The sequence below is a fragment of the Columba livia genome, chromosome 1, assembly GCF_036013475.1.
Source record: "Columba livia isolate bColLiv1 breed racing homer chromosome 1, bColLiv1.pat.W.v2, whole genome shotgun sequence".
Lineage (NCBI taxonomy): Eukaryota > Metazoa > Chordata > Aves > Columbiformes > Columbidae > Columba > Columba livia.
In genome coordinates this window covers 119,359,474-119,374,418 of record NC_088602.1, presented here as the reverse complement: position 1 = coordinate 119,374,418, position 14,945 = coordinate 119,359,474, and the positions used below count along the sequence as shown (strand labels likewise).

Here is a 14,945-nt window from a genome sequence, read left to right as displayed (position 1 = left end):
TTCATAGTATTAATCATTCTGTATTTTAATACATTTTACGTTTTATTGAAGGCTACCACTTTTCCCTCATATTGCAAAGAAGGAGGGCTGGTTCAGGAATATAAATAATATTTCTAGGTTTATACCTTAATTGTGTCTGGAGCTTTAGAACTAGTTTAGGATTTTATTGAGCAGGATCAGCAGGAATAATAAATCAGTGATACTCCACTGTGCAAGACCCCATGTGCACAGGGGACCAAAGGAGGGGTGCCAAGAGACAGAATAGCTGTAGTGCTGGACCACTGAGAGGAATCCAACTGTTTAGCTACACTGTGGGTTGCACTCCTTTAATAGCTGTAATTAGCACAGTGTCCTGTGGATTATGGATTTTGTTCGCACCTGGATTTTGACCCTGTAAAGTTAGAAGAAAAGAGCCAGCTGTCCCCTTCTCCTACTTGCTTTCTTGAAGCAGAGCCTACAACTGAGATTGTGTGGCCAAAACGACACAGCTGTATGCATCGTAGAGATTGCTTCTTTCTGCAAGAGTGTGTCAATTATGACTTTCTGGTGTCATCCTCCAGGAAAATACACAGAGAAGAAAAATATTGAAAAACTATACACTGCAGAAAATATTCCCTTTGGACTTTAGTGATGGTCACTGCAGCAGAGATATTTACTGCACTTTTCTACAATAGCAACTGAAAACTCAAAAGGTAAGGACTTTCAAATACGAACTCAATCATTTTTTAGCTCAAGCTCCTTTTTTTCTTTTCCAAAACATACTTTCTATAAATCATGAAAAAAAAAAAAAAAAAAAGAAAGAGATAAAAAGACAAATACATGCCAACTCTTTAAATGTCAGATGTAAAAAGACCCTTCAAATAATATCTTAGCTATAGCCTCTCCATCTCAGTGAAGAATTTGCTTCTACACAATTGAACGGTCTTAACAGATGGATTTCTGGCTGTGTACTTACTCAAATTGAGTTGAATCTTTATTTCCTGTTATTTTAAAACTTATGAGCCAATAGAAGCCATGCAACTAAATCTCCTCTTGCTCTGAAATTACTGAAGCTAGCAATCTTCATTTATCCTCCAAAATTTTAGGGTAGCATTCCCTAGATGCTTTTGGAAGATCAATATAACTCAGTTTCAAGAGGTGCCATAATTTTGTCATGTACTAGAATAGGAAGCCTTAACAAATAAAGCTTTATTCAATATCCTCACCCACAAAAGAAATACAGACGCAGATTCATCACAGATTCACCACAGAAAACAAGTGAATTCCTTGTTAATTTCCTTTAGTTTATTTTAAACTTCCTGTTTTCCTTCCCTTCATGGCAAAAACATAATTGAAATCCTGGCAGATAGTACATAAAAAAAAGGATGAGAAATACAATTTTGCCAGCTAGTACTTAACATGATCATTAATGCCCAGACAGGCATGAACTAATTGGGTCATTCATCATTCAGAAGTCCGAATTAGTTTGACCTGTTTTTGGGCATTCCTCACAGCTACTGAAGTTCTGCATGTGAGGTGCTCTGATGTTCTCTGCACAGACCATCTGGCATTTTCAGTGGATGAAAAAACATCTATCTCCTGGACATGCTGGTCTACCCATCACCAGAAAGCCTGGAGCAGCCAGACTCCTAACTTACCACTCAATTTAAGTTCTTAAAGATAGGTGGGACAGATATAAACCTGAGTTTCCAGAACCAGATCCCCTGAAAAAAAACTATCAATCACATTTATTTCTTAACTGTGTAAGATTGACCAGACATGAGCAAGAAAACTTCTGCCAGAATAGCACTGGCAAACTCAAAGGAAGACCCAAAGATTTCCAAATTGTGACCATCTAATCAGGAATTGCCCGTGTCCACCACTGACTGTTCTCAGCTTCCTTGAATAAGAGACAGGATTTTTCATCCTTTCTCACTTTCAGAGACACATTTTGCAGAGCAAAGAGCTTCGACACAGTATTCGTTTACACCTTATGTCTGAGCCCAATGCCATGAAAGACAGAAATTTGATAGCAGCAGCGCTCTCTTTTGGGAGACACTGCTGAAGATGACAACAATGTGGCAGTTATACTGGCAAAGGTCTCTGCATCTTGCTTGAGACTGATCATGCCTTCTTTCGTTTCCAGGAAAACAGCTAAAGCAGTGAAGGAAAATTACTGTCTTTCCTCATCTTATCATCTTCCAAACCCATGGCTACCTGTGCACTTTGTGACAATAGAAAAAAGTAATTGCATCCACTGGAGAATTTTCAGGACAAAACGTTTCATGGCATTTTCCAAGACGCGTAAATGGTGACTCTCTCTTCATGGACACATAAGCATACATCAGTGTTTACTCTGAACCCCAGAAATGCTACCAAATGACAAGAATTGAAGCTCCGCATTATTTAGTAAACAACTAACCCTGAAATTTGTAGTTATAATGTGTTATTTTTTTCAGACTCTTCTGCAAAACATCTTTGGTTGCATAAGCAGTGATAAGGTCCAACCTTTTGCCTTAAGCAGCAGGCAGTAATGATATAATTGTCATCTACCCCTTCCACAGTGGGATTAGCCTACCTTGAGGATTCTTTCACACTACTTCAGTGCTGATAAGACTTTTCTTTTGGAAATAATTTTTAAAGGTCATCAATACTTCCTTTAAAAAAAAAAAAAATCCCTTTTCCCCCACATTTGGGGGCTGTGAAACCCTTCAAAGCAAAAGCTTTTCTACGCTTTTGTTTCCTTAAAAACAAGATGCTGTCCTTTAGCTTTTAGTTTTGACATGGGAAAGTCAGAAGCATATTAGTTTTCAGGCCAACACTCTTATGAGACCAGTATAACTCAGCATGTGCTCAGCTTTATTGTAATAGAGCACAATCTGGAAAGTTTAAGCTTTTGCTAAAAATGATAATCTTCTAACTTTTTATCCAAATATTTGTATGGAGCCTAGCTGAATACCTGGGCACTTCCTATGGATCTTTAGCGCCTTTAATTAAAATAATTCCCATGGTACTATTTATATTTTTACTTTTGTCTCATAGTGCATACACACAGAAGTCACTGTTAAAATCCCAGAACTCCTTCAACAAATTAAATTAAAATAATTTGGGTTAAGATTATAACTGATACTTTAGGAAAATTGGCTGAGATTTGTAAAGGCTCCAAGGCTGGTGAAATACCTCCCACTCAGAATATGTCAGCATAAACTCACCAACTTTATATTCCTTATGAGGTTTTGTTGTTGTCTTTTTCATTGTTTTGTTCATCGGAGGGTTTAATGAAATCAGAATATGTTCGGTGATTAGCAAATTGTGAAGAAAGATTGTTTTTATGGCAAACGTCTATATAAAAATATTCTGATTATTCAAAACACCGGTTTTAAAGAGGAACAGATCAAAGCCACAATATAATGATGAGTAATTATGAGTACAAAATGATATTCCTCCAATGAACAACTGTTGTTTGATATAAATTGTCCTGCCTTTGCAACATGCTCTTAAAATTCGGTCTCTAAATTACATCATTATGATCTTTGTTAGGTATTAAGGTCACTGGCACTAGCAATCAGGTAGCTAAATAAATGAACTTCTATTACAGGCAAAACTAGTTTTAGGTTTAATCTCTGTAAAGTCAAGGAAACTATGTGGAGGGGCATAGAGGGGGAGAAGGCATGGACTCATTGCAGAATACTGTTTTGTCCATTTTAACTTTATTTAACCTGACTACCTAAATATTTAGGGATCCAGCCACAGCCCAATACAATGCAATTAGCATTAAACTTCTCAGTCATAAAAAAAAGAAAAAAAAAAAAAAAAGACACAAAAAAAACCACAAACCTTTCTTTCTCATTAAAAACTTACACATTTTAATTACACTTAGTACACTTGCTGCTTGGAAGAGTTGCAACACCTTCATAAGCCACTTGCAAAATGTAAAAAAAAATAATCAAGTTTAAACTTCAATTTAAAAGCTAATGAATGACTATTCTCTGTTATTGTTATAACAAATAGGGGGGAAAACCTGGGCCTACAATATATACATGATACCTTTTCAGTTAAAAAAAAAAAAAAGTAATGAAACCACCTGCTTGTTCTGTGCTAATGCACTGACAATGCAAGAAACCTCAGTTAATACCAAGATAGGTACTAGGAGAATGGTTATTAGCTTTCATTATCAGAGGTACATTTCCCAAAGGCTTCAAAAAGACTTTCCTTAGAGTAAGGGATGCTAAACAGGTGAGCAAATGGATACTCAAACCATTTCTGTGAATCAGACAGAAAACCTCCCAGTGACTTCAGCAGACTTTGGATCAAACCTTCAGATCTCAATTATTATGCATTTTCTACATCTCTTCAAAGAGCAATGATGGGTCCCTATTCTGAAAGCTAAATGTATCTTTGTATTTTCTCTCACAAAAGATCAGAATCCTATAAGCACCATCTGGACTGCTGCTTTGTGTGTCTATACTTTATGCAGATGCAGCCTTCAAACACTGACTGCAAAAATCCTATTGTAGCAGCAGGCAGTGGCTTGGATCCTTATTCAGGAGTCCTTTGAAGTCAAAAGAGGCTGGATCAGGCCCTCCCTATGCTTTTGCATAATAAAATCATTGAACCTATTGTGCAAGTTTATACATGCTATAATTGCATAGCTATTACCTTTTGTCAGCTTTCTCAGATAAACTCTTACCTCCAAGGCATGCACCCATGGCCAATGAGAAGATTAATGGTTTCATAGGCAAGTTAACATCAGGATCTTTACTCAGGTTGAGAAGCACAGGAATCTGTGGTTTAAGAAGAGATAGTCAGGAGACATCCGACCATCAGCAAAACATAAATAAAATTCATTCAAGTAAACAAATTAAACCACCAGTAAGTCCAAAGAATAACTTGTGGGTGTTTTGGGGTTTTTTTCTCTGTCTTTTTTCTTTTTACTTAGTATCTCTGCATCATATTCTCAATCTCTGCTCATTTTTCCTTACTGTGCTAGTACCACAAGCCACAGAGAAGGTATCTGCAGCGTTATGCCAAGCCTGACACAGGCACTGCTAAGAAAACTGAGAATCTTGTTAGGTTATAAGTGCCTCTCATTAGATCCTTCTGGTTCAACAGGGATCTGCAAGTGACTACAGATAAATTCCCCCTCCATTTCTTGAAACCTAAGGGACAGAGCAATATCTCCTCTTCCTGCTGAACGCAGCTGTCAGAGATGCCCAGACCTTCACCATCAAGACGCCTGTAGACCATGTGCCAATAACTAAAAAAATCCTGAAGGCTAGTTATAATGAAAGTGTCTGATCCGATAGGGAAAAACTGAGGAAGAACAATGTAGCAGGCTTCTGAATTCATAAGAAGTGCTGAGCTATTTTACTTTCTGTTTACCAGAGAACGTAGATTTAGCTCACTGGGAAACGTTTGCAAGTTTTATGAGTTTCATTTAATCATTTTAGCAAATAAAATAAAATAAAATAAACCCCCTGAAATGTCAAATGAGACTTGTAGGGAGACATAATAGACTTCATTAGGCAATTGGTATAGAGCCCAAAAATAGACCAGGCAGGTTTTCTAGTAGCACCAGATCTTACTCAGTAACACCCTTCAAATCTAAACAACTTTCACCTTAGTTGGGAAAAACTGGTTTGTGTTCAACTGAATTGTGTAACCACTTGGTTTGAAAGAAAGGTGCAATCAGTACCTGTGGAGAGAAAGTCATTAGCAAGGAGAGAGGTGATAATGTTATTAACCTGTTTTTAATGTGTACAGAGGTTTATGGGACCAAAGGGGGACAGAAAGAATAAGCAAACATAGAACAGCAAGAGATCAAGCAGGAAAGGATTTGTGGAAATAACTGTGATATGCCTTAAAATTAATGCTTTTTCAGAATCTAGGATTTTCAGTGGTGAATAGAGTGAACAAAAGACTTTTAATCCTTCAATTTGTCATTTGAATGTATTTCACAGGTCTATCACAAGGGGTATGATTTCAGACATGAAATAGCTGCTTCCTGAAAAATGTTTGCTCTGACTGACGCTCACCTCTACTGACTGTGTGTTTTCTTTTGGTATGGTGCAATATGCAGGCTTTATGAAGAATTACAACCCTTTTCTCTTCCCTCCTGTCAGTGGTGTTAATCATCCCTTTTAAATTCTGTTAATTGATTCATCTGCATGAGTTAATATTGAAACAATTATTATTGAATTGCCCAAAAATGTATGTTTCAATTTTAAGGTCTGAAGAAGCTTCAGCATGCCCAACATATTAGAATCACAGAATCACAGAATCACAGAATGTTAGGGAATGGAAGGGACCTCAAAAGATTATCTAGTCCAATCCCCCTGCTGGAGCAGGAACACCTAGAGGAGGCTACACAAGAATGTGTTCAGGCGGGTTTTGAATATCTCCAGAGAAAAAGACTCCACAAGCCCCCTGGGCAGCCTGTTTCAGTGTTCTGTTATCCTCACTGTGAAGAAGTTTCTTCTCATAATTAAGTGGAACCTCCTGTGTTCCATTTTATACCCACTGCCCCTTGTCCTATCATTGGTCGTCGCTGAGAAGAGCCTAGTTCCATTCTTGTGACACTTAACCTTTCTTTACATATTTATAAACATGAATGAGGTCACCCCTCAGTCTCCTCTTCTCCAAGCTAAAGAGACCCAGCTCCCTCAGCCTTTCCTCATAAGGGAGATGCTCCACTCCCTTAATCGTTTTTGTGGCTCTGTGCTGGACTCTTTAGTCGTCCTTGAACTGAGGGGCCCAGAACTGGACACAATATTCCAGGTGTGGTCTCACCAGGGCAGAGTAGAAGAGGAGAAGAACGTCTCTCGACCTACTAACCACCCCCCTTCTAATACACCCCAGGATGCCATTGGCCTTCCTGGCCACAAGGGCACAATTCTGGCTCACGGTCATCCTGCTGTCCACCAGGACCCCCAGGTCCCTTTTCCCTACACTGTTCTCCAACAGGTCATTTCCCAACCTATACTGGAACCTGGGGTTGTTCCTGCCCAGATGCAAGATTCTACACTTGCCCTTGTTATATTTCATTAAATTTTTCCCCGCCCAGCTCTCCAGCCTGTACAGGTCCCACTGGATGGCAGCACAGCCTTCTGGTGTGTCAGCCACTCCTCCCAGCTTGGTGTCATCAGCAAACTTGCTTATCTGTTTTTTTTTCCATGAAAGTCATGAAAGGTTTAATTTCTCTCACAAACTTTTCTTCTCTCAAACCATCGCTGCCAGAACATGATACGCAATTCAAACTGCAGTTGTATTTATTGCTAAACAATGTCATATTTTAACATAAAACAAAATTCAAACACAAATACTAAAATCACAGGATAAACTGTCTTGCTCAACCTAAATAAACCACCTTTTCCTGCTATATAATTTTGATCAGAGAACCCAAACCAGTTATTTAGTTCCCCAGATTTATTTGCAAGTATCCTGATGCACTACAGTAACTCAATTGTTGCAGGACACAATCATGAACTGTGCAGACTAGCAAAAGCTTTTTAAATTAGGCGACTCCGTGTGCATGCTTTGCACAGTACAGAGAAGGTGGTTAGGCAGAGGAGATTAAAATTATAATCCTATTTGCTTGCTGTTGAGGTCAATCCTAAAGCCGGTATTTGCCAGCTCCCAAGTGCAGAGCAAGTAATGCCATTTTCACACCCTCCAGGTGAGAACCATGCAGAAAGCAGAGCTTCTACAACCCTCCAGAAGCCCCCTCCCTAATTACAGTGCTGTGAAGGACAGGAGAAGAGGGAAGCAAAACAGAGATCCCAGGCAGAAAGTCCATAAACATGGTATTTGCAGTCCTATATGCATAATACTCCCATCAGAATATTTGCCTCTCTTTTTAATAAAGGAGCTCAGCATCAGGAGCTCTCCATGTCGTGTAAATCTGTTCAGTGAAGACACAGAAACTGCCCAGAAGAAAGTCGCTGCACAAAGGTTTCAACTTACTGTGTCTTCTTTTAAACACAAAGATACATTGCAAAGTACCAAGAGAAGGTGCAATGGTGTAATGTGCTTGTATCTTCATTTCTTAATTTTTTTAAATTCAGCAAAGTATTTTAGGAGCCCAAATATGCACTTAACTGCATTGGTTTCATTGTTCTGTCCTTGACGTAACATTGTTTTTAAAAACACTGTGAATTCTTTTGAAATTACTTTGTAATAATTAATCATCTGTGTTAAAATTATCGCTAGTGATGTCCTACTCACAAGCACATTAACAGGTAGTAGGGCTAGATCAGGAAGCTCTGCTTCCATGAATTTTTCGGGCAGAGGACAAACATTGAAACTTGTCTTATCAATACATGTTTTTGTACACTTAAATTGAATATTCACATACTTAAAGGAATTCATCTCTACCAAAGAATAACAGTTATAAGTCGTAAAGGGAACAGAAGTCCTACAGACTTCTGACACATGCTTGAAGTTAGATTTAGCATGAAAATACCCTTTGTAAATAAAAGGTATTTCTAACAAGGAATGCTTCACCATAAGCTTCAGTTTTGAATACGAGGATGAAAGATCAGTGCAAAACATTCAGTTAAATTTCTAGTTTTTCAGAGAGAAATATTTAGTTGGTCCATAATGTACACTATTTTTTTGGCAAACATTATGGATTATCCTGTGTGACATCTGTATGGCACGGTGTCTCCAAAAGTCACTGGCATCTAATTATTTCGGCCTAAAACTAGACATAATGCAAAGAAATTGTACTTATTTCCATCCCAAGAACTGCCCTGCTCCAAAAAATTGAAGAATTAAGAAACATAATCACCAGTAAGATGCAAAGCACTTAAAGCCAGTGGACATTTCTCCTTGCTTGACCATTTACATTTTAAATAGAAAAGGAGTATGCACAGACTCAGTTACAAAGGAACCTGCTTTCTGTTTTCCCAAAAATCACCTTTAACATTTTCACATTTGTTTATGCAATTATGTGTTAGGTAACATTTTTGCTCTACCAATATCCCACACCTCAGTTTCATCTACTGTTATAGTCAACCTGAGTACTAAAAAACTAAAGAGAGAAATGCAAAATATAAAAAGGTTAGAAGGAAACTTTTCACCGTAGCTTTCAATGTTTTTGAAAAACTGAGTTGGTTATAGAATCATAGAATAGTTTCAGCTATAAAGGACCTTCAAAGATCATCTAGTCCAGCTGCCTGCAATGAGCAGGGACATCTTCAACTAGATCGGGTTGCTCAGAGCCCCGTCCAGCCTGGCCTGGAATGTCTCCAGGGATGGGGCATCTACCACCTCTCTCAGCAACCTGGGCCAGTGTTTCACCACCCTCAGTGCAAAAAATTTCTTCCTCATGTCTTGCCTGAATTTCTCTTCTTTTAGTTTAAACCATTGCCCCTTGTCCTATTTCAGCAGGTCCTGCTAAAAGGTCTGTCCCCATCTCTCTTGTAGGCCTCTTTTTAAGTACTGAAAGACCGCAGTAAGGTCTCATCAAAGCCTTCTCTTCTCCTGGCTGAACAATTCCAACTCTCTCAGCCTGTCCTCGTAAGTTCCACAACTCTTTCTGATTCAAGTCGTAAGCATTACAATAGCATCAGAAACACTCCAAGCTAGGATACTTTGCCAACTCTGGTATAGTTGACTGTGACACATATTGTACAAATATCCTGCCATATTGATTTAATTTATTGGGATGCAGATTTTTTCATGGTTGTAAGAACGGCTGTCCCTCAACAGAGAGAAAAAGAGAAAAACAAAACAAAACAAATAAAAACCCACACATTAAAGCTCATGAATCCTCTTGTTTCCTTAATTATCCCCTCTTCAGATTGTGTAAACGGCATCATTATCAATATTAGCAGGAAAATAATAATGTTTTATCAGGAGAATATATTTGATTCTTTATACTCTTTATTTCAAAAATCTTACCAGGATAAATCTCTGTTGGATTAGTTTCTAGAAAACTTGCTGATTTTGTTGGAAAGTTTGATACTGAACTACTCCAGATTGCTGTTTGATTGACAGGATTTAGATAAAATGAGTAATGTAGCTTAACAGAGCAAAGCCAAATCCTCCTTACACAAAATCACACTCATCATAAGACTCTCTGTCTCCCAGTATTAAAACAGAAAAATGCAATTGTAAGAAATAATTATTGTACCTGGAAAAAAGAGAGTGTCTTCAAAGACTTGATACAAAAAGGAAATAGCCTTTAAACTTGAGTCTATTTAGGGTGTTATGTGTTTTACATATGTATATATATAGGATGTAAGCCCATGCATAAAGAACTATTCTAGCATCTACAGATGTTGGCACATTTGTTTACATAACTACTCTAATTGAAATCAAACCTTGTGAAGAAAATGTTTGTTTATACCATAAACTGTGAAAATACATAAGATATGTTACAAATCTAAAAATAATAAAACCAGAAAGGTATATATTTTCATCTTTCACACAGTTTTTAATCTTGAATCAATATTCCAAGCATTTAAAAATTGAATGGGATTGTATTACTGTTATAAATCATCCACCTTCCTGAGAAAACCTCATCTATCAACAATTAATGATAGTAGAAACTAATTCAGACTCAAAAAATACAATTCTGCAGGACAGTGTATTTCTTCTTCTCCCTCTCAGCTCTCTACAACAATATCCTGAAAATGTAAGCCAGATGAAACACTCTAAAAGAAAGAAAGGTCACCTTTTACTTTAAATAACTAAAACTAGACAAGAATTATATACACCATTTACTACCAAGCTGAATTTCATTAAATATTATTAGTTTTCTCATAACAATCCTTACATTTGTATTGAGGTATGCAGTCCTTTTTTGTTAAAAGAGACTGATGGTGATGTTGCACATCTCCGTTCTGTTGTCTACTTGACAGAGGTCTACTTGACACTTCCCAAACATTGTTGCTTCAAGTTTTCTTTGTACAAAAGTGGAACGAAGAGCCTTGAATATTTTGCTTTCACGTTTTCTTTGATACATAGACTGCATCCTTTGTAAGTAAAATCATAACCAAAGAGTTGACATTTTCACACCTTGCTGTCACATCCTCTTTTCCAAGACTCAAAACTACCAAAGAACCAGTTGAATCAAGACCTTTATCCTATTCACCTATTTAAAACAAAAGCTTCTCATGAGCATGGCATTCCATCAGTAAAGGAGATGAAGTTTTGGACCTATGAAGACTTTCTGAAATACAAATAGAAAATACGATTTAGCTTTACCAGCTGGACCCTGGACATATGAAGAGGAGACCAACGAGGAGGTGCATTAGTCCTTCTCTGCCAGTGAGCATCTCCTCCTGGGATGGCAGGAAACTCATAAAAAACAGCAGAGTGAAGCCCTCTCAGCTATTTCTGCTTCCCAAAGATAACACTTGTACAAGTAATCGCATATCTCCATTGTGCAAGAAGAGTAACTTAGACAAGTTCATCCGATACCTGTGCAACATAGTAGAAGGCATCAGCTCATAGCACCCATTTTGTCTATTTGTGCAAAATGAGAATGAAACAGCAATTCATGTCTTTATTTTAGGGATTCATGGCTGCTCAACACCAGGTGATTTAGCGGCACACTCTTTGCTAAGAACTGCATGTGGTAAAGATGTCTTCTGTGAAAACTGCAGAGAATATGCATTAATAGAAAAAAGCTTATTTGTAGCTTCCCAAATTATTGATGACTGGCCTGTCTTTGCAGACAGCTATGGCCCAGTCACATTTTTGTCAAGCACTTAAATGCACAACATAAAAAACTCTTGTAGGGCAGATAATAAGGAAGACCTAAAAATAAAACTGTCACTAAGAATGTAAGATACATACAGAATATTCAGTATTGCAAATGAAAAGCCTTTGATAGTTTTAGAGGCAATAAATACTGAGCCAAAATTTTTCCAGTTTCTAACAAAGATCTGTGAAAGACTAAGTCACCTTGCCAGCCAGGTGGTTCATGGAAAATGTTTGTCACACTATACTGAGGAAATAGTATTTAAAGTCAGCTAAAATGGGCGTTTACTATGGCTGTATTTTTGGTTCTGGTAATAAAAGAAAAATATAAACAGATGGCTCCAGCATACGCAGGTGATAAAACACGTCAATTAAACTAAATAGCATACTGGTAATAAAATCATGTCACCTAACATTCTAAGGGCAGAAATCCATGCCTATTTAAATGACAATATTAGGAAAGTGCAGGCCTTAAAAATGAATAAGTCTGCCTGTCAAGGAACGACATTGTGAGTTTAGCTTGTTGGAAAAGGAGGGAAACTATGAGAGCATTAATAGAATGGCGGAGCATCACTGCATGATTCACTACATTTATTCTTCCAAGAAGGATGGATATTTAACATGAAAAAAACCCTTGCCATTCAAGAATTAAAATGTGTGAGACTTAATAACTAAGCTGCTGGTTTATTAATTGTATATACACAGAATATATTGTGGGTGTTTTTTGCAAATCCCAGATATATCTATATATATTAAATCGCCTGCTGGCAAGATAGTCTTTTGCACACAGTCAGAGTTCATGGAGTTTGTCATAAAGTATATCTCAAACTCAAAATGTTTTGCCACAGTACATTTTTTACATATTGGCAAAAAATGATTGATTTTCCTATCATGATTGCTAGGCATGTTTATGCAATGAAGTGCAATAAACACTCATATAAACATATGTTTAATTGGGGAGCTGGATCTTTACTCTCCAACGCTTAAAGAGAAGGGAAAAGTCTGGGTATTACAGTTCATCAAGCAAGTTTCAATCTCCTCTTCTCGTTTTGGGGCAGTTCATGATCTTTGCATTCAGGACAAATTATGTGAAACAAGCAGCTGGAAGATACTCTGAAGACTGTTTTGTCTTTGTGCGGTTCCAATGTTTTTATTTTAACAGAAACAAAATTTCACCAAGACAGAAACAATAAAAGCAATCAACCTATGATGAGCTAAGTGTCCCTAGAAACACATTCCACTGTTTCTTGTATGCAATTATCTTTCAGCAGCATCCTCTGCAGCATAAGATACTTGCTATGTTCTGAGCTCTTTGCAGAGATTTCAGTTTATCAACCTCTGTATGTGAATTCCGTGCGGTACTGACATTTTTGATGGTGAGTTTATACCAGGCTTATCTTTGTCTAGAGCAAAGAAGAATTTGCTGAATTACAATGCTGCACTGAAAAGGTATTTTCAGGGTAAGATGCTTCAAATACTAAACTAATCTAATTATTGTAATTTCAGAATTTTTTAGTAAGGGAGAGTTCTTCACAATGCTGGTGGTGAAGGCTGCTGAAAAGCATCACTGTGTTCAAAATGTTTAAACACATGAATATTTTGCACCCCAAAACATTTCCTTCTTAAAATAACTGAAAATATTTAGGTTTTGTTCTTAAGACTGTAGATAATGTGTTGCGTTTATGTTTTCGGGTAAGCAAGGATCATAATTTATGTATGTAGATACTTAGCAATTTTTGAAAATGCTTAGATATTCTTCTAGGAAAGCATTTTCCTTATATGTTTTCTTTACTTCAATTCATAAAATAGTTTGTTTCCCAGAATTATTTGTAATGCTAGCTCACATATATTCATATCCCAATTACCTTTTTAAAATATTGATCTACAGCTTCCACTTTTGACATACAATTAATGTAAGAATCTGCAAGCTATAAATTTTAAAAAAAAAGAAGTAACAGTCTCTTAAGTTCATCTCAGAACAGAATGGAAAAGTATACATTTTAAATGTCTAGTATGTTGGCAAGGATCTTTTCCTGCCTACCTGTATTTCCCTCCAGCAAAGACACAAAAGTGGTCTTCAGGCACCCAAAAAAATTCCCTTATTTTAGTCCCATTCTCTAAAACATACTCCTTTAAAAGAGAGTTCTTTTCAAAACCTGTAAAAGACCTCCTGGTTAATATGCATGCAGGTTCTTTTTTTTGTATTGATTCAAACCAGTTTTTCATAGACTGGCTGCATATGAGGCAAAACCTTCTAAGCTAAGATTTCTACATTTTTGCTTAGTAGTCCTGAAGTGTTTGCTGGAAGGTGACTCATCCTGAACCAGTCTTTCCTTTCATGCTTATTGCTTGCAGTCTGTTGTTAAATCAATATGATTCCACAGGAAACACCACACTAATCAAACCAAAATACCATATTAACATATCCTTATAGTGCAGTTGCAAATCTGTCCAACCTGTCATATGCCCAACAAGAAGTGTCTTAAACCTTGATGCAGGTTAAGGGTGGACATGACCACCCAATAACAATGGCAGAATAAAATCAGACTTAGCTGAAAACAAGTTTTAACAATGAATTATTCCTATGAGATAATGAAGGGATTATTGCACTTTAAACAGAGAACCTGATTGAATAAACCGATCTGATCATGCCCTAATTTGTTATAATTTGATACTTCTCTGATATTAAAACTCAGCTACTAAGAAGCATTTGTTATGCTTAACCTTATTTGCTGGTTTTTAAACTAATTACTTAAGCAAGGTAGCAATAAAAGGTTCAGGTGTTAAAAAAGCATTAACATACCTACACAGTACATAGAGGGAAAATATATTGATAGCAGCGGATGGATAGCGACAGTTTCCATCAAGAAGACAATTTTCCTTGTCAGCACGGATGTGGATGTAAGAAGGAAAGTGCAAAACCACAGTTAAAACTGCGCCTCTAGTTCCACAGTTAACTGTAGCTGCTGGCAGCAATGTCCGGCTAGATGCCTAAACGGTACAAATAAGCTTGTAATAACATTCAGTCTTGGGGGATCAAGTAAATGACAACACAGAAGAGGTGAAGAAAAACCCAAATTGTAGTCAGCAAGCTCAGCTCCCTCGCCAGCACCAGGAGGAGGATGTGCAAGGTCTGTGCAGAACCCACGTACCATTGTAGCTGTGAAGGGGATGTTGTCGATCGCGGAGGAGGCCAAAGCGGACACCCAGAGCACTAAAATGATGGCCACCGCCAAGCGCTGGTCCTCAGGAACACC

General features: G+C 37.4%; 1 protein-coding gene across 2 annotated transcripts in view; it reads right to left on the bottom strand.

Moving 5' to 3' along the window:
* OCA2 (OCA2 melanosomal transmembrane protein) overlaps nucleotides 1-14,945 on the bottom strand; it is a 218,659-nt gene that overhangs the window by 47,974 nt on the left and 155,740 nt on the right. For both annotated transcript variants that reach the window (XM_065075251.1, XM_021287659.2), the window contains exons 21-22: nucleotides 14,841-14,945; nucleotides 4,670-4,763 (exon numbers count right to left, since the gene is read on the bottom strand). In XM_065075251.1, coding sequence (XP_064931323.1) covers nucleotides 4,670-4,763; nucleotides 14,841-14,945 — 199 coding nt within the window. The remainder of the gene's footprint in view (nucleotides 1-4,669; nucleotides 4,764-14,840) is intronic.